Below are 23,383 nucleotides of genomic sequence, written 5' to 3'. Positions count from 1 at the left end.
TGTGGCACCTTATCAAAAGCTTTTTTCAGGTCTAGAAATGCACAATCAGCCCATCCATCTCCTTCTTGTATTACATCTATTAGCCTTGAATACAAACACATTAAGTTTGTGATGCATGATTGTCCTTGTGTAAATCCAAATTGCCTTGGATTTAGTACTTTTTTTTTTCCCAGATGTCTTACCCATCTAGTTTTGATGATTCTTTCACAAATTTTAGCTATCGTACTTGTAAGAGAGACCGGTCTATAGTAAGCAGGGTCTTCCTTGTTTCCCCCTTTATATATTGGTACTATATTTGCTCTTTTCCAATCTTCTGGACCTTTCCTTCTTTAAACGAACTGCTTATTAGACTATGTATTTTGTCTGTTAGTTCATTCCTGCATTCTCTCAAAATCCAGTTTGCTATTTTCATCTGGTCCATAAGATTTTCTGACATCGAGATTACTCAAATGATTCATTATTTCATTCCTTGTCACTTCTATCTCTTTCATAGGGGGGGACTTTCTCCTCCCACTCAATATCTCTGGGTTGTATGTTCTCCCTTGTAAACACAGATTTAAAATGCTTGTTCATAATTTCTGCCATTTCTATTTCCTCTGTGTATTCAACTCCTCCTTGCCATAGTTTCTCTAGTTCTTGTTTGTTTTTCAGTTTGTTTACAAATCTTTAAATTTGGTTGATCTTTACATTTTTCTATGACATCATTTTTCATACTTTCTCTTTTCTGCTCTGCACACTTGTACATATTTATTTCTATAACTAGTATATATTTTCCATTTTTCAGGTCTTTTGTCTTTTTTTCATTTCATCCAAGCTTTGTCCCTTTTGTCTTTTAACTCCCTACATCTTTTCTTGTACCAACACTTTACATATCCTTTTTCTTGTTTGTCTTGGAGCATACTTTTCACCTTTATAAATTTTTGTCACAATATTCCAATTCTCTTCTACTGTTGTTTCCTCCTTGTGTATCCTTTCCCAGTCTGCTTTTCAAAAGAATTATTTTATTTTATCAAAATTTGTTTTTCCATACATCCATCTTCCCTTTCTATATTGTTCATTTTTTTCCATGTATTTTTCCTCATTTAGTTCCAGTTCAACCAATATGTGGTCATTTTTACTTATTGGCATCTTATATTCAATCTTGTCCCCTATTTCAGGTTCTGATGTGATTATTAGGTCCAGTCTCAATGATTCTTCCTCATTTCTATACCTAGTATTCTCTTGTATCCATTGCATCATTGTATGTTCTATAATCATATCAAGTAGTACATTTCCCCATAGGTCATCTCCACCCCTCACTGTCATCTCTTCCCAACAGATTTCTTTACAATTAAAGTCACCCATTATAACTATTCTTCCTCCATCTTCCATTATCTTATTTAGTGTTATCCTTGTGTCTTCTAACATACTTTTGTGTTCTCTCTCTTCCCACGAGACCGTTTTAGGAGGCACGTAATTTACTACAAATTTCCTGCTCTTCCCATTCCTGTCCACCACTTCCATCATAATCATCTCTGCTCTATTCTCTCCATATGTGACATTCCTCACATTTATATCCTTCTTAGTCAGGAACATAACTCCACCCCCTTGTTTTACCTCTCTGTTTCTAATCCAATAATAATATGCACCATGTCCTACACTGTTGGGTGGTAGTGGACCTTTCAATTTTGTCTCTATAATTCCCATTATGTCCGGTTCTTTTTCCATCAGGTAATCATTCAGTTCATTCAAGCTTGTTATTAAGCCATCTATGTTTGTATAAGACATTCCATCTTGTTTTCTGTTTCCTTTCTGTTTTTCTCTGCTATAAACCATCTCACTTTCATATCCACTACTCTCCAATAGAATTTCTCTTTTTCTGACTGTTCTTTTCTTGTCTTTTTTTCCTTAGCTTCTAGTCTTTTTGTTTTCTCATCCTCTCTTTCCTCTTTATTGATTTCTCTTTTTATCCATACTTGTTTATATTGTTCACTGTCAGCTAGTTTACCTGTTTTTGCTAAGATATTCTCTACTGTCATTTGTGACCTGAATTTGATCTTAATTGGTCTAGTCTTATCTGTATTGTATTTCTGTAGTCTATATATTTCTTCAATTTCTTTCCCTGTTTCTTGTCCATCCTCTTGAACTACTTCTAATATCTTGTTTACCTTTTCCTTATCTTGTTTACTTCTCTTCCATCCCTAATATAATTATACATTTCTTTTTGTCCACTAAGTCTCTTACTATATTCTCCTTTTCTCTTATCACTTTAATAACTGTGTCCTTAGTTTGTTCTTTCATCTGTTGTTTCACTGTATCTGTAAATACAACTTTGTTGTTCTCTTGGACTTTTCTCCAACCCTGTGCTTCCTTTGCTATGGACTCTTTATTTTCTTTGTTATTCTTCTTTAATTCCTCATTCTCATCTTTTATTTCTTTTAAATGTCTTTTTAATTCTTTTAACTGTCTTTTTAATTCTTCTATTTCTTTGGTTAGGTTTTGATTCTCCTTTAGTTCTTCCAGTTTATCAACTCTTTGTGTAACCTGTGATAATTGGTCAAACCTAACCTCCCATTCTTCGTTCATTTTTTTAGTTTCTCCTCTAGATTTACTAGTCGGGGGAGGTTGTCACCTCCCACATTAAATCCATAAAAGCAGTTACCTTCTCTTTCCATTGAGCTGCTATTATCTATATTTCTGCTTTTGACACCTCTGCTTCCTTGTTCCTCGTCTGTGTATTCTTCCCCCCGTTTGTTTACACCTCTCCTAAGATCCGGGGCCTGTTCTTCCCCTTCCTCATTTCCTTCCATTTTCCGCAATAATCTCTCTCTTTCTCCTATTTCTTCACCTTCCCACTACACCACGAGCTTTCCCCTTCCCTAATACAATAAAGTACTCCCTAGTTGAGATCCACAAAAACTGCACTTCTTTTACGGAGTTCCAATCTTTGCCGTGTATCAAACGTATGTGTGTGTGTGTGCATTTTGGTACTGCACAAGGCAGTCCTGAAGAAGATTTCAGAGAAAATCATCTCCATTCCAGTCACCTTCAAAACTACACAAGATTGTCTACAAGGACAGAAGTGCCGGTAAACCACATTAAAACTACATAGACAACAGGCATGGCCCAGAGATTGCTGCTAACCAGTGAGGGAGCTGGAGGTGTTCAGTCATGGTAATCCATAGTATTGATATGGTTAATCAAACTAAAACTTACAGGTCATACTAATTATCGTCAACTACCGTCAACTGATGATATTCATTGTTTTTGGTTAATATTGGCATAAATAATTTGTGTTCTATTTTATCATATCTATAATTTTTAAAGCATTTGACTACGTTGATATAAAGATACTCAAGATGCAATATACCACCGACAACTCTGAGCTCAACACGAGCTTCAAGATCCTATGTTTGTTGTGGAAGAATTAATGGAAGTCGGAGGCTGGACCTATCTTGAAGGCATGCAGCCACATCTATATAGAGTTATCAAGTAAAATTTCCGATGTACCCTGGATATGCTGGCATTACCAATAACTCGAGCTACAAAGCAGTTCATGCTGCATGTGCAGATGTTTGATCATGTTTCAGCCTCACAAAATTGTTGAACTCTTGACATTTTACCCTCATTCATATGTATCACTTTTATATGATGTCTTATTCAAGACAGGTCTATCCTCAGTTTGTTTTCCACAACAAACAAAAACATGGCATCTTGAAGTGCATATCAAGCTTAGTTGTCAGTACTGTATCACATCTTCATTATCTTGATACTGATGCAGCCAAATGCTTTAAAACTTGGGTATGAAATATGGCACAAATAATTTACTTATCCCAATATTAACTAAAAACAATGAATATCATTGAAGTTGTTGGTAATTAGCATGACAGACTTGTATCTGAGACAACCAACCAAATGCTAAATGACATAACTTCAAGCTAATAGAGGTAAAATTCTAGAATCATGCAAACATGGTTATTTAAGATGAAACTTACATTGTTCAATAGCTCCTAACCAAATATAACTATCTGATGTAACCATAAAAAAGTACATATACCAAAGGCTTTTTCCCCCCTTACAAGGGAGATAGCCAAAAGGCAAAGGCATCAAAACCACTCCCACCCATTCCATCCCCAACATAATCCACTCCCCTCCTTCATCTTGGCACCCCCTGGATGACAGATCATCCCTGTATCTTGCCCACTGCCCTAGGTCAGAAGCAGTGTCACAAGACACAGCACATCCACAGCAAGGCTGCTTCATTAAATCGGTGACCACTCTCTCTGTCCCCTCATGCAGAAAAGAAGACGAGGAGAAATCCCTTCAGGCTGCATCAATTTATTTCTCACACATACTCCCTCACCCCACATCCACCTCATGCATCATAGCATCATCCATACACAACCATTCTCCATTCACTCCTATCTCCAGACATTCCCCTCTTTTCCAATGACCCTTTAAGGGGATTGTCCATCAGAAAATCACGGAAAAAAAAAAAAAAAAAAAAAAAAAATTATATAAATATTTCCTCTAAAAGTGTTGCTCATAAGCTATCTCGTGGCTGAGTATGGAAGCTGTATCTTGATTTATACTATCTAAAATATAATACAGTACCCCCTACTGTGGCTGGGTTGTGTGCGCTGCGTAATGCATATTACGTTTTCTGTTGTTACATATATTTGCTAACAAAAGAAGCTGTGTACTTTGCACAATATTTATGCTTTTGTATGATAAATAATAGCATACGATATGGCAACAGGGAGCTGACTGCATACTGTACAGTATGAATCGTCCATCAGAAAATCACAAAAAAAAAAAAATGAAAATATTTCCTCTAAAAGTGTTGCTCATTAGCTATCTCGTAACCGAGTATGGATGTTTTATGGTGTTTTTTCCAGAGGGCACTAGCCAGGCAAGAGGAACCCAAGTCTCACAGAGTCAAGAAGCTGTTCCTGGCGAAGATTCCCACTGAGAAGTGGAAATCCATCCTGGCAATATATCAAGACCTCACCTCTACAGAGCTTTTAGAGAAATGCCTCAAGGGAAGGACACAAAACCAAAATGAAAGCTTCCATGCAAAGATTTGGGCTTTGAGTTCAAAGAGGAAGTTTGCATCAGCAGCTAGAGTTCAATTCTGTGCTCAAGTTGCAGTTCTGAACCACATCTTTGGTTATGAACTTGCCACATGCCAGTATTTTACTACGTTTTGGTACAAAATTCTACGAAACGGCAGCCCTGGTGGCGGCTTGTCTGGGCCGTCGCTGCCACCTACCGGTCAAATAGGGAACTTTGCTTGAAAAGTCCGCCCTTTGTTCATTTCGACCGGTCATACGAGGGTCCGGGCATTTGGGGTCCGGGCTTTCGAGGTTCGACTGTATATATGCATATATATATATATATATATATATGTATATATATATATATATATATATGTATATATATATATATATATATATTTATATATATATATATATATATTTATATATATATATATATATGTATATATATATATATGTATATATATAAATATATACTTATATAGAAATGTTAAAATAAAGGATGTTTCACAGTTTTCTGATTGACCCTTGTGGGTGCCATAGCACCCACGAGCTACAGATGCTGCCCTAAAGTATCAGCTGCATGCTACTTAGCCACAATAACATGCAGCCAATACCCCAGATGGGGGTTTTGTGTGATACTGGAATAGAACCCATATTAAATCCCTGCACAGATCCATATGGACAAAATTTTTAACTGGATGACAAGTAATTTTTTAAAATTCTCTACAATGAAAGAGTCAAACCAGAAAGTGAATTCTTTTAAAAATTTATATGATAAATATGCTGAGACTACAACAGAGAAGAGATATCTCATAAGGCTGTGGAGGAGAGTGGACAGGTGTGCATGTGGTTCCCATGTACACTCAAACCTCGTTTTTCCGGATTAATTGGTGCAGCTACCTGTCCGGATAATGAAAAAATCCGGATATTGAAAATGTTTTTATTTTAGTTCAAAATACAAAGTTATAAACCCAAATTCATCCTTCAACTAACCTTAACGCATAGTGGAACATAACACAATGGCCTTCACCCCGCAACTAGCGTCATTTATATACCCCGCTGTGCGCCATCTGGTGTTTACATTTCAAACTACTGTAACTCGGTATCGTTCGCCTTGTGTACGTGGTGGTTTTTTGAGCAGCTAAATATTATTTTCAAAAATAATATTTAGCTGCCCAGCTGCTTCAAAACGTCCATTTTTTGCTGCACTGTGAGAGCAACTCGCTTTCGTTTCACGACTTTATTAGGCATGATGACACAGGTGTATTTGTAGTACTGTATAGTAGTGTACTGTAAATAGGTGTTGTATGGCCTTCACCCCACGACTAGTGTCGTTTATATACCCCGCTGCGTGCCTTCTGGTGTTTACATTTCAAACTACTGTAACTCAGTATCGTTCACCTCGCGTACGTGGCGGTTTTTTGTTTTTTCAGGCAGCTAAATATTATTTTCGAAAATAATATTTAGCTGCCCAGCTGCTTCAAAACGTCCAGATAAACCAAAATCTGGATATGTGAAGGCCGGATAAACGAGGTTTGAGTGAATTTTGGGATTTCAATGCAAGGGAAGGGGGGTGGACTGCCATAGGAAAGGATAGATAAACTGAGTGATTGTGATTGAATCATTTATGTATTATCTATAGATGTAATTGATAGTTGCATCAAAAGTGGCTACAAATAGTGTGAACTGAAGGACCAGGTTAGTTCTATGGTTCCTTGCTTGTTTATAACTTGAACAAGGGTGCCAGTGTCAGGTCATAAAACAGCCTCCCTACCTCCCCCAACCTGCCTCTTCTGACAAGTAAATAATTAAATGGACAACTGAGCTACAGGCTCCACCATATCCCCCAAGTCTCTTCCTCCTCCCATTACTTCCTCTTCTTCTCCTTATTCTGATTACTTTTGATTGTAATATCCTTTTCATACTTGGAACACTCAAGATGGCAACTTTACACAAAGCTTTTTTATATTGGCTGATAATGTTGCATATTTATGGAGCAGTCATCCATTACAGTAACCTGTCACTGAATGTTTGGAGTGGCAAATCAGTAGGGAGGGCCCTCTTTGGGTTTGATTTGGTTTTGAACTGCCATAACATAAAAGATTGTTTCGAGGTTGGAAATATTGCAGATACCCTTCTATTGCCCATAACATCAAAACCAGATTGGGCGGAAGTATAAACAATCCAAGTCTGCTGTGAGAATATAAAATATCTGTTAATAATGACATTGATTCTGTCTGGAGATCTAAACTCCAACCCAGGCCCACCCAACTTTCCATGTTGCTTGCAAAAAGGGTGTCACAGCTAACAGCCATGCTATCAAATGTTGATATGTATCCAGTGAACTCACTCGAGGTGCAGGGATGTAATCAAGGAGGAGTATGATGCCAGTGATGAATTATTGTTCATATGTTCTTGGTGCCTGGCAAGTCAGCTACCACAGCTGGAACCTGTGGACAACAATGAAGATGTCCCATCAGCAAAGCAGGATTTGACCCTTCCTACACCTGGAGATGGAGCCCATGACGAGTCACTTGGTAAAGCCTCAGCACAGCCCCACACTGCAGCCAGCCAATCATCCCTCACCATGTGCCCACACTGCAGTCAGCCAACCATATTCCTGTGTGTATGGAAGTAGCAATTGCCTCCCATGGATGCTACTCAATCCAAGCTTGCGACCCTGATTGCCACAGCCCAAGTCAAACTACCCACCTCTAACCCCATCAATGCTGTCATATGGTTCCACTGCACCGAGATGCAGTTCAGATTGAAGAGGTTGACAAGTGACATCACATACACACTCGGTTGTAAGCAGTTGAGGAGAAAGGAAGTGTCAACAGCTGCTCTGAGTTTTGCTATGATTAGCGCTCTGAACAAGCGCTTTAACTGCTCACTAGGAAAAATGCCTTGTTGGTATTGCGGAGAGTATCAATATCTATTCGTGGGACCACCAGGGTTTGTATCCGATCCAGTTCTTGAGTGAATAGTTTAATACAAAATGGAAAGTAATAAAGAAGAATTAATGAACCAACGAAAAGAGGACTAGACGAATCCAGGATTGAGTCCCAGCGGGGGGTAATATGCAGGAAAAAAACATGCTTCAACAATACTCCCAAAGCGACCAGCAGGTATGTAAGTGATGAGTATTTCTTGGGGTTTAGGAGGCAAGGGGAATCAATAGAGAAAACCTTGGACACTGAGAGAGATTTTAGGATTAGCAAGGCAATATGAAACAGAGAAATTAACAACTTAGCAGATGAAGTGATAGATTCAAGATTAGACTACAAAGTTTTGCAACTAGAAGTAACCAACCTACATGCAATGAACGAGGTAATACTAAGGGAATTAAATAAACTAAAAAGTGAACTAAGTGCGGCAATAAAAAGAGAAAATGAAAGAAAGAGGAAAATGAGGTTAAGATTGCAAATGATGAACTGAAAAAAGAGGTAAAAGAACAATTGAAAGCAGTAATGGAAAAAATGGAAGAATCAATCAAAGAGACTGACCTAAACAAAATAAAAAACCAGTGGAAAAGGAACGCAAAAGTAAAAAACTATCATTCACAGAAATAGTACAGCAGCAGGTAAAACAGAATGCAAAGGAAACAGTGATCAAGGTGATCAAACAGAAGGAAAATTGGGTGAGAGACACAGTAGACAAAAAAGAAATCCATTGTGGTTTATGGTATATATGAAAAACACAATGTACACAAATACCAAAAAAGGAAGAGAAAAATTGCGTAGGAGATTCTGAAAGCAGTCCAAGAAGAAGGCTAAAGTTTAGATACAGAAATCGATGAAGTACACAGGATGGGTATATTCTAAAAAGAAAAGAATCACAGACCAATGAAAATCAAACTAAGAACACAAATGATAGCAGAAGTACTATCAAAAGCGGCAAAACTAGCAGTGAAAAATAAAAAAAATTATGGATAAAAAAGGAAATGAATGCCGAGGAATTAGAGAAAGATAGGGAACTGAGAAGTAAGGCTAATAATAATAATAATAATAATAAAAAAAAAAAAAAAAAAAAAAAAAAAAAAAAAAAAAAAACACAACGGACTTTTTTTTTTTTTTGGAGAGTGCTAGATCTGAGACTGAGAAAATGGTACATAAGAAAAATGGAAACTTAAACAAAAAAAGAAGAGAAGAAATTAAAAGTGGCATATACAAATATAGATGGTATATCAGGATTAAATGAATTGAATGACTATCAATAGAGAAACGTGACATAATGGGAATTGCAGAGACAAAACTGAAAGGTCCTATATATCAAGTATGGTGGGACAAGGATTATACAACATTTGGTAAAAAAAATAAGACAGAAAAACAGGGGGGAGGAGTCATGATATTGACTAGAAAGGACCTAAATGTAATAAAGGCAACAGAAGGAAAAGATAATGTGGAATTAATCACAGTAAAAGTTGAAAACAGCAGTATGAAAAGTAGGTTTATAGTTGTTTATGTGCCACCAAAAATTAAGGCCTGGACTGACAGCAAACACTCAAAATTACTAGAAGACACAAAGAATGAATTAATCGAGACACTGAGGTATGGAGAAAATATAGTAATTATGGGTGACTTTAATGCAAAGGATATAAATTGGGAAGAATTGACAATGGGAGGTGGAGACAAACTCGGGAAATGTCCTACTGGATATGACCATTGATGACACATTGATACAATGGGTTAAAGAAAATACTAAATTTAGACAAAACGAAAAACCATCAAGACTAGATTTGATATTTACCTCTGAACCAGAAATAGTGGAAGAAATAAATTATAAAACACCAATAGGGAAAAGTGACCACATACTAATAGAGATCGAACTTAAGGAACAAAATAAGGTAAGAAGGAATGAGAAACATAGAGAAGGAAGACTGATGTGCAACAAAACTTATTTTGTAAAACTTAGAAAAAAAATCCAAAATGCCTGCTGGGAAAAATTTGCAAATGATGAAACAAAGACAGAAGAGAAATGGAACATTTTCAAACAAATGTATAAAGAGGGAACAGATAAATATGTGCCTATGCAGAAACAGAAACGGGAGTATATAAAGTGCTGGTATAATAAAAAGTGTAGCGATGCTAAAGATAAAAGAGACAAAGCTTGGAAAAGATGGAAAAGAGACAAAAAAGAGACTAAATGGCAAACATACATTAAACTGAGAAATGAACACAGACATACGAAGAGAGGAAAAAAGAAACTATGAAAAAGATATAATAGCAAAATGCAAAGATCAACCTATACTGTTCTACAGAAACGTAAACAACAAACTAAAAGGCAAACACAAAATAAGAAATCTCTGTGAAGGAAATCAAGAATACACAGATGTAGAAATGGCTGAAGTAATGACCAGACATTTTAAGTCTGTTTTTACAATTGAAAGCTCACAATTTTGGGATGGTAGTCACCAGGAAGGATCCCCTAAAACGGAAGAAATAATGGTGATACAGAAAGAAATAAGGGATCAAATAAAGAAACTCAATGTCAGAAAGTCACAGACAAAATACACAAGCTAACTGACTTCTTACTCAAAGAAGGAAAAGTACCACAAGACTGGAAGAATGCTAATATTGTACCAATATATAAGGGAGGAAATAAAGAAAATCCAACAAATTATGGACCAGTATACCTTACAAGTACAATTGCAAAAATATGCGAAAGAGTTATTAAAAACAAATGTACTAAACACTTGGAAAATAACAAAATATTAAACCCCAACCAATTTGGATTTAGAAGTGGAAGATCATATACTACAAACTTAATATGCTTTTACTCAAGATTGCTAGACATAATACAAGAAAGAGATGGCTGGGCAGATTGTGCCTTTCGACAAAGTACCACACAAAAAACTACTAAGAAAAATTGAACTAATAGGTGGAATACAAGGAAAACTATTGGAATGGATGGAAGACTTCTTGAAAGGAAGCAAAATGAGTGATACTTAGAGAAAAGAACTCAAAATGGGTAGACATGATAAGTGGAGCACCCCAAGGCTCTGTATTGGCTCGATAATGTTTGCTATTTATATACGACATGGATGAAGGAATTAAATGCTACATAAACTTCTTTGCAGATGATGCAAAACTATTGAAGAGAGTAACGAAGACCGTAAACCTTTTCAGGGAGATCTGGACAAAGTCTGGAATTGGAGTAAAAAGAATGAAGTGAATTTCAACATTAAAAAAATGTAGTATAATGGAATTTGGAAAAAGCAAAAATAGAATATCTGGTAAATACAAAATTTGAACAAAAGAAGACAAGTAAATTCAGAAAGAGACCTACTCCCAACTTATCTTCCACTAAAAAATTATCTGACATTCTCCCACTTTCTCCCCTTAGAACATGTATATCCTAAACTCTTCCTACTCTTCTCCTGGTTACCATTATAAAGTCCATTAAAGCCCTATCTACCACCCTTCCATCCACCACCCTCTCCCATGTGTACTTATGCTTGACTTTCTTCCTGAACAGTGTTTGCTATCATCAACTCTCTAGACACATCTCCATCATCAACTCTCCACTATTTTTCCTGGTACTCCACACTTTCCAACCACTCCATCTATCAGTTTGTCTCCTATCCTAACATTGAGATTTCCCAATACCACTACACTGACATTTCTTCCTAAACCCTCTATGCATTTGTTTAAAAATGTAAAAACCTCTTTCCTCTACACTCTTCTCACTACCAGGCCCATATGCACTTACAAAGACCCACATCTCCCTTCTCAGTTTCATCTTCATCCACATTAATCTTGAAGAAACCTCCTTCCACTCCACCACACACTCACCTATCTCTTCACTTACTAGTATAGGCACCCCTTCTCTCCTTCATCCTCTCTTCACTCTTGACACCCTTCCAACTACACTCCCAAACTCAAACTCACTCCTCCCTTTCAACTTTGTTTCACTCAATGCCAACATTTATCTTCCTACTTACAAACATACTGCCTATCTATTACCTTTTACTCTCACTTGTACTACATCCACACATATTAAAAGACTCAAACCTAAGGGGTCTGGTTGGAAAAGTCCTTCCCAGTCCCTCTTATGCCTTTACTTTTTTAGGAATGTCCCCTTTGGGGCTACAGAGAGTAGGATCCCTAGTCCTATCCTAGTCCTGTTTTTGTCACTTTTTACGACTCTTTTGGAAAGCTCAATGGCAGTATTCTCTCCCCCTACCACAGGGTTCAGCAAAAAAGGAAATAATTCAGAGAATTGGTACAGGACAGTATTAAGTGTGGGGGACAGCATAACAGAGGAACAGTCACAGTATAATAAATTAGCTTAATTTCTCTATGAATAAAGATTTCCTCTATCATAGATAAAATGATGTGTGGCTCCGGTCTGTAGGGGCAACTCATATAGACCCTTAAGTATTGGCTGCATACTACCGAGCATATTTTAACCTCACAATAGCATGTAGCCAATACTCCAGACAGGAATTTATTTGTATTTCATTAAAATATTGCTGGTGTATTTACCTAATTGTAGTATACAGGAAAGGAGCAACATTTGTTGGGTCCTCTCTCCTATTTTCCAATGTACATAGACTCAAATTCATGTATGATTCCAACTCAGTCTATATCTCTGATGTCCAATTATCATATTCTGATATGAACTTGTGTATTGTTTGAGCTTGGGCTATATCACCTAAGCTATTCCACATATTCATATATCTATATGGAAAACTATTTCTTCACATCCTTTCAACATGTGGTCTTTCTGAATTTACTTCCATCTTGAAGCAGGATGTCTCTTCTATCAATGCAATCTATCCTCTTTAGTGACCTGACTACTGTAATCCCATCACCTCTTTCTCTTCAATATTTCAAAGTTGGCAGACCCAGTACTTTTAGTCTTTCCTCATATGGTTTATCTCCCAGGCTGGGGACCAGCTTGGTTGCTGCCCTTTGTATTCTCTCAATCTTGCTTATATCCTTCACTTTGCATGGGGACCATACTATTGACACATATTCCAGTCTTGGGCGTATCAGGGTTCCGATGAATTTTTTCAGCATATCTTTATCCATATAATAAAACACCACTTTAATCTTCTCCAGTAGTCCATATATCTCTCCTACAATCCTGCTGATATATCTGTCAGGTGACAGGGTGTCTTTTATCAACACTTCCAAATCTTTCCCCTCTTTTGCTTTTGTGTGTGTAGCTAATTGTAGTATACAGGAAGGGAGCAACATTTGTTGGGTCCTGTCTCCTATTAATTTTCAAATGTACCTAGACTCAAACTCATGTATGGTTCTAACTTAATCCATCTTTAATTTCCAATTATCATATTTAAATTTGAACTCATTACTGTTTGAGCTTGGGGTATATCGCCTTCTAAGCTATTCCACATATTTGTGCATCTGTATGGAAAACTCTGTGTGTATATATCTAGTTGTATTTACTTAATTGTTGTATCTTACAGGAAGGGGAGCTACGCTTGTGATGTCCCATCTCTGTATCTTACAGCGTCTAAATTGCTCTTAAAAAATGTATGGTTTTTGCACACACTTTTTTCATCTGGTTTGTTCCATATATCCACCACTCTGTGGGGTAAAGCTGGTTTTTTCAGGTCTTTTCTATAACTGTCTTTTTTGAGTTTCCTTCCATGTCCCCTTGTATTTCTCTTATCCCAATTTAGTACTGTAAGTCTACTCTATCAAGGACTTCCATAGCCCTCATGATTCTGTATTCGACAAGTCACCTTTCTCTTCTTTGTTCCAGAGTTGGTAATTCTAGTTTTGACAATCTCTCTTCATATGACAGTTTTGAAAGTGTTGGGGGCATTTTGTAGTTGCTCTCTGGATTCTCTCAATTTTCCTCACATTCTTTTTGGTACTGGGTGACCACAGTGTTGCTGTGTACTGCAAATTTGGCCTTATCAGTGTGACTAGTATTATTTTTTTTTTTACCATTTCTTCGTCCAAGTAAGTAAAGGCCACCATTATTGATCTTAGCAAGTTGTAGGTTCCTCTAACAGTTTTGTTTATCTGTATTTACCTAGTTGTATTATACTGGAAGGGAGCTATGCTCATGGTGACCTGTCTTTGTATCTTTCAGCATCAAGTTTTTTCTTAAAATCACGAATAGTGTTTGCACACACTGTTTCTTTGTCTAATTTGTTCCAGGTATCTATCACTCTGAGTGGGAAGCTATTTTTTCTCAGATATCGTCTGTAATTATTTTTTTTTTAGTTTCTTTTCGTGTCCTCTTGTTTTTCCATTGTCCCATTTCAATAAATCATTCTTATCTAAGATTTCCATTCCCTTCATAATTCTATAGATAGTTAGTAGGTCTCCTCTTTCCCTTCTTTGTTCCAGAGTTGGTAATTCTAATTTGGACAGTCTTTGTTCATATGTCATTTTGGAAAGAGTTGGTGCCAGTTTTGTTGTTGCTCTTTGTATTCTTTCTAAATTTTTTTATATTCTTTTTGGTACTGGGTGTCCAGTGTTGCTCTGTACTTGAGTTTTGGTCTTTAGTGTAGTTTTTTTTTTTTTTTTTTATAACTTCCTCATCCAAATAGACAAATACCACTTCTATTGACCTCAAATTGTAGGTTTCTCCGACTACTTTATTAATATGTTTGTCTGGTGCCATGTCTTTGCTGATCATCACTCCAAGGTCTTTTTCCGAGTTTAGTTTTTTGACCTCTTCTTCACCAATTTTATAATCTCTTGATATTCTGTTTTTACTTTTTCCAAATTCCATTATACTACATTTCTTGATATTGAATTTCACTTCCCATTTTTGAGTCCATTTCCAGATCTTGTCCAAGTCCTGTTGTAAGGTGTTGCAATCCTCCTCCGTTCTTACTTTCTTTAGTATTTTTGCATCATCTGCAAAGAAATTCATATAACACTCTACTCCTTCATCCAGGTCATTTATGTATATGGCAAACATGATCGGGGCCAGTACTGATCCCTGCGGGACACCACTTATCATTTCTTCCCAATTTGAGAATTTATCTTTAATTACTACTCTCATTTTCCTCCCAGTCAGGAAGTTTTTCATCCATTCCAATAATTTTCCTCTGATGCCACATTTGACTCTATTTTCCTTATTGTTTTCTTGTGTGGTACCTTATCAAATGCCTTTTGTAGGTCCAGAAAGGCACAGTCTGCCCAACCATCTCTTGTATTGTATCTATTAATCTCGAGTAGAAGCAGATCAAGTTTGTTGTACATGATCTTCCTTGTCTGAATCCAAATTGATTTGGATTCAGTATAGTTTTTTTCTTCCAAATGTTTAACCCATCTATTATTGATGACCTTTTCACAAATTTTTGCTACTGTGCTTGTCAGGGAGACCGGTCTCTAATTTGATGGATCTTCCTTGTTTCCTCCCTTATAAATCGGAACAATGTTTGCATTCTTCCAGTCCTGTGGCACCTTTCCTTCTTGAAGTGAGATTTTAATCATATTGTATATTCTATCTGTTAATTCCTCGATGCATGTGTGGACATGTCCTTTGTGACGATTACTCCCAGGTCTTTTTCAGATTCCACTTTCATTACTCATTATTGGAGCCAATACTGATCCCTGTGGAACTCTTCCCAAGAAGAACTCTTATCTTTGAGCACTAATCTCATTTTTCTTCCATGCAAGAAAGCCTCCATACATTTCAGTAGTTTACCTTGCATCCCTCCTATGGTTTCCAGTTTTCTTGATAGATTTTGTGTGGTACTTTGTCAAAAACTTTTTGTAGGTCTAGGAAAGCACAATCAGCCCAACTGTCTCTCATAATATATAGTCTTGAGTAGAAACAGATAAAATTTGTGGCATGTGATCTTCCCTGTCTAAATCCAAATTGCCTCAGATTTAGTATATTGTTCTCTAGATATTTCATCCACCTATTTTTGATAACTTTTTCACAAATTTTGGCTTCTTCACTGATAGGCTGCGAAGGAGACCTCATTAACTTTCTGCATTGCCAGTGTTGGCTTGAGTTACTTGTTGGTCCAAATATGTTACTTTTCAGTATTTAGTATGGGTCTTTTAATGTGCGTGGATGTGGTACAGATAAGAGTAAAAGGGAAGAGATAGGCAGTATGTTTGTGAGAAGAAAGATGGATGTGTTGGCATTGAGCAAAACTAAGTTGAAAGAGAGGGGTGAGTTTGAATTTGGGAGTGTAGTTGGGCAAGTGTCAGGAGTGAAGAGAGGATGAGGGAGAGAAGGGGTACCTACAGTGAAGAGATAGGTAAATGTGTGGTGGAGTGTTTTTTTCAAGTGGATGAAGGTGAAACTGAGGAGATGTATTTACCTACCTAGTTTTATCCTACAGAAAGGGGAGCTATGCTCGCTGTGTTGTCTTTGTATCTTCATGTATAATTTTTGCACACACTATTGTTTCGTCCAATTTGTTCCAGACATCCACCGCTGTGTGGAAAACTTTTTTTTCAGGTTTCTTCTATAACTGTCCTTTTTTAGTTTCTTTTCATGTCCCCTTGTATTTTTCTTAGCCCAAATTTAGTAAGTCCTCTCTATCAAGGGTTTCCATGCCTTTCATGATTCTGTAGATGGTCAGTAGGTCACCTCTTTCTCTTCTTTGTTCCAGAGTCGGTAAATTCAGTTTTGACAATCCTCATGTGACAGCATCTTTGTAGTTGCTCTCTGGATTCTTTCAATCTTCCTTATATTATTTTTGGTACTGGGTGACCATAGTGTCTCAGCATACTCCAGTCTAGGCTTTATTAGTGTGACTAGTTTTTTTTTTTTTTTTTCAAATTCTTTGTCCAAATGCATAAAAGCCAACTTTAGTGACCTTAGCAAGTTGTAGGATTCTCCAACAATTTTGTTCATCTGTTTATCAGGGGCCATGTCATTTGTGATGATTACTCCCAGGTCTTTTTCAGATCCCACTTTCTTTACTTCCTTTGTTCTAATATCCTTTTTTCTTGATGTTTAAGTCTATTTCCCACTTATGACTCCATTTCCAAACTTTGTTCAGGTCTCTTTGCAGTAATTCACAATCTGTTTCAGTATTCACTTTCCTCAGCAATTTAGCATCATCTGCAAATAAGCTCATGTAACATTTCACATCTTTATCCATGTAATTCATATAAATAGCAAACATCATTGGAGCCAACACTGATTCCTGTGGAACTTCACTAATCACCTCCTTCCAAGCTGAACTCTTTTCTCTGAGCTCTACCCTCATTTTCCTTCCATGCAAAAAAATCCTCCATTGAGTTTAGTAGTTTACCTTGTATCCCTCCTATGTTTCAGTTTTTTAAATAATTCTTTATGTGGCACTTTGTCCAAGACTTTTTGTAAGTCTAGTAAAGCACAATCAGCCCATCCATCCCTTTCTTGTATTATATCTATTAGTCTTGTAAATGCACATGGGCCTGGTGGTGAGAAGAGTGTAGAGGAAAGAGAGGCTTTTTACATACATGCATATACCAAAGGCTTTTTCCCCCTTACAAGGGAGGTAGCCAAAAAGAAAAAGGCATAAAAACCCTTCCCACCCATTCCATCCCTGAATACACTCCACTCCCCTCCACCCTCCCTCTTATCTTGGCACCTCCTGGATGAAGGGTAATCCCTGCATCTTGTCCACTGCCCTGAGTCAGAGGCAGTGTCGCAAGACAGCACATTCACAGCAAGGCCACTTCATTAAATCGGTGACCCACCTCTCTGTCCCCTCATACAGAAAAGGAGAAGATGGGGAGAAATCCCTTCAGGCTGCATCAAATTTTTCTCAAACATACTACCTCACCCCCCATCCCCCCATCCATTCCATCTCATGCATCACATCATCATCCATATACAACCATTCTCCATTTACCCATCTTCTGTCCTCTCTCATCCTTCCTCAACAGACATTCCCCTCTTTCCCAAAGCCCCTTTCACCCCATCCATCCATCTCATCTTAGGTTGCCCCCTCATGTTCACTCCCTCCACATCTGCCTTCCATACCCCTTTTACTAGTCTTTCTTCACTCATTCTTTCCATGTGTCCAAACCTTCCCAATACTCTTTCATCCACCCTATCTCCCAACTCCCTTACCACTCCTGTTCTTCTCCTCACCTCCTCATTTCTCACTCTATCTAGCCTAGTAACCCCTATCATACTTCTCAGACACCTCATCTCAAACACATTCAAACTCCTTCTCTCTTCCTCTCTTATGTTCCATGTTTCTGCCCCATACAGTGCTGTTGGCACAATCATTCCTTCATACAATCTCCTCTTAGTATCCATTCCCAAATGTCTATTTCTCATTACACTTTTTAATCCACCAAGGCATTTACTCGCTTCTCTCAATCTACATTCTACCTCCACCTCCACTCCACCCTTTCCTGCCACATTCACTCCCAAGTATCGAAAACTATCCACTTCCTCCAGTCACTCTCCATTAATGCTCACTTCCAATCTCCTGCCACTTTTACCCCTTGTACATCTCATCACCTTACTTTTACCCACATTTATCTTCAGCTTTCTTCTTTCACACACTCTCCCAAACTCTGTCATCAACTTCCTCAATCCCTCCTTTGATCCTGCTACAAGTGCAGTGTCATCTGCAAACAACAACTGGCTCACCTCCCACTTTTCTCCATTTTCTTTAACCCCTTCCATACGGTGCCGCACACGTAGGCGTCATGAGGAGCAAGTGGATTCGCGACGCTGCCATATCGACGTCTTGATTATATTTATTGTAGTCGCCCCTGTGTTTTTACATTCTCCCAAATGCGCCCTGAATCCCATTCTCTGTGGTTTTCAAAATTCGCGGGTGAAAGAGAGAACGATCGATATAAGCGGTGACTATATTTTATGATGCGAATATTATTACGACATGTCATACGGCTGGCATTGGCTGCTGCCCGCGAGATTTAAGTCCCGTACTGAAGTGGTTAAACATCTCCAATCCCTGACCCACCACCCTTGCATTTACCTCTCGCACCACCCCATCCATGTATAAGTTGAACAGCCAGGGTGACATAACACATCCCTGACAAAGTCCCACCTTTACCTCAAACCACTCACTCCCTCCATTTCTAATCCTGACACATGCTCTACTACATGAAAATCACACATTTTAAAGAAAATAGTTCAAATAATGCAACCATATGCTAATTTTCTACATAAAATTATGCATTTGAGCAAAAACCATCCTTAATTGGTAAATTTGTAGCTGTGGTTGATAATTTTAGGTAGGTCAAACACCACCAGAGGCGCCAACGTCAATGACGAGCACAATAGGGCGTCATTTTATGCGCACGCCATTCAAACGGCCAAATTTATATACCGCGGGAAATTTAATTAATAAAAATGTTGTCTGAGTGTATTTACTACGATCGTAGTAAATTTCAAACATTCACATCATCAGTTACATGTCGGTCAATAAAAACATAAGATAAACATGGCGGCCTGCATTCAGCAGTAAATCGAAAATTGGTATATGTTTCAACGTAAAAGATGAGCTAACAGATTTATGGTTGTGGCAACTGACCATAAGAAAGAAAAACTACTAGTATCGCAGATTATTCTAATACCAAAATAAAGGCAGCGTGTTACGGTAGAGCTGAGAAATCGGAGGTTTTAATTACTTTTTTTTCTATCGGGTCGGATTATTGGATAACAACATCAACATCCATCCCGCCATCTTATCTATCACTGGTGGTATGGATCAAACTTCACTCTATTAAGTTTCTTACTATTACGTTATTAGCATAATAGACTTATAGTTGAATTATTTGAACTATTTTCTTTAAAATGTGTGATTTTCATGTAATTTGATCAAAGAGAAGTACGTTTTTATCCTCCGTAATATTACGGACCACAGCTACGATTCGTCATGCCCGCTATCTATGATCACTAGTGGTATGGATCAAACTACACTATTAAGTTTGTTACTATTGTGTTATCAGTGTAATAGCTTGCATATAGTTGAATTATTCAAACTATTTTCTTTATAATGTGTGATTTTCATGTAATTTGATGGTATTCGTAGCTGTGGTGGATAATTTTGAAGAGGATATAAACGTAATTCTATGATCAAGTTACATGGAAATCACACATCTTAAAGAAAATAGGTCAAATAATGCAACCATATGCTAAATTTTTCATATAAAATTGTGCCTGTCAGTAAAAACCGTCATTGTTTACGTTCGATCGGCGATTCGTCAGACCGCACGTTTCGGCCCCATTTCCGGGGACAAAATAGGCCAGATTTAATTCCATTCAAAATGCAATATCTCGAGAACAAGGACAGCTAGATGGATAATTCAAATTGCATTATACTTATAGCGACTTTTTGCATCCCATGAGAACTACTTCAGCTCAAATATCAGGAATTCCATTTTCATGTTGACCTAGCTAATAATTTTGCAGAGGCTAAAAATGTAATTTTTCTTTGATCAAATTACATGAAAATCACACATTTTAAAGAAAATAGTTCAAATAATTCAGCTATATGCAATCTATTATACTAATAACATAATAGTAAGAAACTTAATAGAGTGTAGTTTGATCCATACCACCAGTGATCATAGATGGCGGGCTGGACGGTATTTGTAGCTGTGGTTGGTTATTTTGCAGAGGATAAAAACAGGTCAATTTATAGTTTCACCCAACCAACGATTTTCTGATGTGGCTTATGTGTTTCTGGTGAGATATGTTGTGTATTGATTGATGGTGTACATCATTTCCGTCGCAAATGCGTAGTTTTCAAGTAATGAATATTTAAACTTATGCCTACATCTCCTCCCCAATGCATTAAATTGAGTAATGTGCATTGCAAAACAGGTATAAAATCAACAAGAACACAAAAAACATATGAAAATACATAAATCACACCTATGATGGCGGCAGTGGCAGTGGCTGCCGCGAGCATAGCCATGTTATTGTTGAGCAGTGTTACCAACGATTCGCAAAATTGAAAATTTCTGACCCTATCCGCTCAAGAGTTGCTAACCCTAAATTAGGAAATAAATTCATGAAGCTTCAAGAGGACCGAGAGTTGCGATTTTGTGTACAACTAACCTAACGTAACCAAACCTAACCTCAACCTACCCTAACCAAACCTCAACCTAACCTAAGTGGGGGCTTTGCCCCCCAGAACCCTCCAATCCCTACCAAAGCACTCTTAGTAACGTAACTTTAGCTCTCTTTAAAGTATAACTATTAGACTGTACTTACGTTCGTATGACGTTTTCATCTATGGATTCTATAACTTCGGCGATATTTTTGGGAGCTTCAGGTAGATCATTTCTGATTGCAGATGGTTGAAGAGACTTCTTTTCAATCTTCTTAGCGAATGAGAAAGATAACTTTGGGGCACTCATACTTTTCAGCTTTCAAGTATCACTGCTATCAGTCAATTTTACTTTATTCCACATTCACTTTTCACTGCTGGTCTTCAAACGAAATTGTTATTATAATTATGCACTAAATCTAAATAATAGACATTGGATTTTTATACCATCAATGGCTACTGGAAAATATCACAAAAATTAATGAGATTTAAATTTTTCAGATTATGATTTGTAGTCACCATTTACATTATATTATAACCTTATAATAAAATCATATAAAGTATATCGATTTTTAAAGTAAACTGTCGTATAGTTTAAATAATTTTCTCTATTTGTATGAACTAAATTCAGGTTATACCATAAAAAATAAACTACATTTTACATATGAAATTTTTGAGTATGCCAATTTTTAAACTGTAAATTATGTAGACACGCTCCAAATGATGAAAATAATTGGAATGATGTTGATACGATGAGGGCGTCGTAAGTATATATGAAATAAGGTATGAAATCATAATTTTGTTTGATTCATATGAATGCTGCCTGTCATATGTACGAAAATATAAACTGTCACAAGAACTATATTCATTAAGAAGTTTATCTTGTTACAAATATAATATTACTCACTTATCAGTTATTTTCATCGCCACCTCATGCAGCATAAAAACAGCTTTGCAACGTCAGAACACAAAATACACAACAGGCAGCTGTGAGCCAACACTGATTTCCAAGCAACATTCGTTCTAGACAGTGTAAGCTTGTCCGATAACTTTATCTGTTGTCCTACGTCAGTTTCTTGAAACGACGCACAATGCCTCAGGACGACCAAGTTTACATTAGTGTTGTAAAACAAGATATCGTCAAATACGACGTGACTTTGAAGAGTCTAGTTCAAGTGAGTAACAAAGTTACAAACCTCTCGTATAATAATTAGAACGCTTGCTGGTCAGCTCGGCCCATCGGCTGCTTGAAATGCCATCTTTGTCTTGATAAAAGCGGAGGTTGAAGGAATTGAAGATATTTGTTAACTTTTGCACCTGATGCAATATTATAGCAATAGAAAATTAAATATTAATTTTGTAAATTAGAATACATGAATGTAATATGCGATTTTCTTGGCGGAAATAAAAATAAAAAATACCTTGCTACAAGCAAATATACTAACGAACGAAGTCGCTAGCATTGGATCGGGACGCCATCTTCTCTGTCAAGTGTTTGTCGTCTGCCCAGTCTAGTTGGAATGTCAGTTACAAGGTGTACGGCCTCAGTACTTCTGGCAGTACCTTGCGAGGTACATATTCTTGAAGGAATGCTATGGAGCTGAAAGCCATGCATTCCTTCAAGCTGCAAGAACCCTATATACCCCACAATCTGAGAGAGTGATTGAACAGCCCGCTAATGTCTCTCATGACGACGACAACGAGGAAGATCTGGATGACGTATAAATTGCAGATACCGATTTATTAAACACAGGTTAGGTTAGACAAATTTATCATCCCTTCATTTCTTCGATGTCGGCATCTATTATAACAAATATGGCGTACCATTCGTCTGGCACGACTTTGTTACTTACGAAATCTGTTTTAGCAACTTTTTTGTTTTTTATTTCCGCCATGAAAATTGCATATTACGATGATACATTATAATTTACAAAATAAAAAGCTGAAAAACTCATATCACAATAAAAACTTCATATATTGCTTTTTCCCTTTAAATTTCCACTCCGAGTGAAAACTAAATTGCCACTATCTAAATTTACATTTAAATTGGTGATGCTTACCGTAGTGATGCTTACCCTAGTGATGTCAAAGAGGCAAGGGAGCTAGAGCTCTTGTGAATAGCCTCTTCTCTGAATATCTACAGTATACCGGTCATATCTATTCTTTAACATGTTGATACTTGAACTATTAACTACATTTTCCGGTAGACTGTTCCATTTGTTTACTACTCTGGAGTCAAAAAAGTTACTTCTCTTGGTTGTTCTGAACCTTGTTTTCTTTAATTTCCACTGGTGCCCTCTGGTCTCATACCTTTCTCTCAGTTCAATTTGGAGGAATTGACTGCAGTCAATATCCTCGTCTC

General features: G+C 37.1%; 2 protein-coding genes across 5 annotated transcripts in view; one reads left to right on the top strand and one right to left on the bottom strand.

The window, feature by feature from the left end:
- Nucleotides 1-22,068, bottom strand: part of LOC143040362 (uncharacterized) — a 47,175-nt gene extending 25,107 nt beyond the window's left edge. The window contains exons 1-2 of one of the 3 annotated variants that reach the window (XM_076211482.1): nt 21,929-22,068; nt 21,186-21,403 (exon numbers count right to left, since the gene is read on the bottom strand). In XM_076211482.1, the coding sequence (XP_076067597.1) occupies nt 21,186-21,331 (146 nt within the window). In that variant the 5' untranslated portion in view covers nt 21,332-21,403; nt 21,929-22,068. Of the gene's footprint in view, nt 1-7,389; nt 7,490-21,185; nt 21,485-21,928 lie in introns of those variants that run through there. The other 2 variants (XM_076211543.1, XM_076211394.1) reach the window with 2 other exon arrangements.
- LOC143040648 (vesicle transport protein SEC20-like) overlaps nt 21,981-23,383 on the top strand; it is a 35,285-nt gene continuing 33,882 nt past the window's right edge. For both annotated transcript variants that reach the window (XM_076212002.1, XM_076211911.1), the window contains exon 1: nt 21,981-22,196. In XM_076212002.1, the coding sequence (XP_076068117.1) occupies nt 22,113-22,196 (84 nt within the window). In that variant the 5' untranslated portion in view covers nt 21,981-22,112. The remainder of the gene's footprint in view (nt 22,197-23,383) is intronic.

This window comes from Oratosquilla oratoria, chromosome 1 (genome assembly GCF_046742065.1).
Source record: "Oratosquilla oratoria isolate Oo_2021 chromosome 1, ASM4674206v1, whole genome shotgun sequence".
NCBI lineage: Eukaryota > Metazoa > Arthropoda > Malacostraca > Stomatopoda > Squillidae > Oratosquilla > Oratosquilla oratoria.
This window is presented reverse-complemented; position numbering and strand designations above follow the sequence as displayed.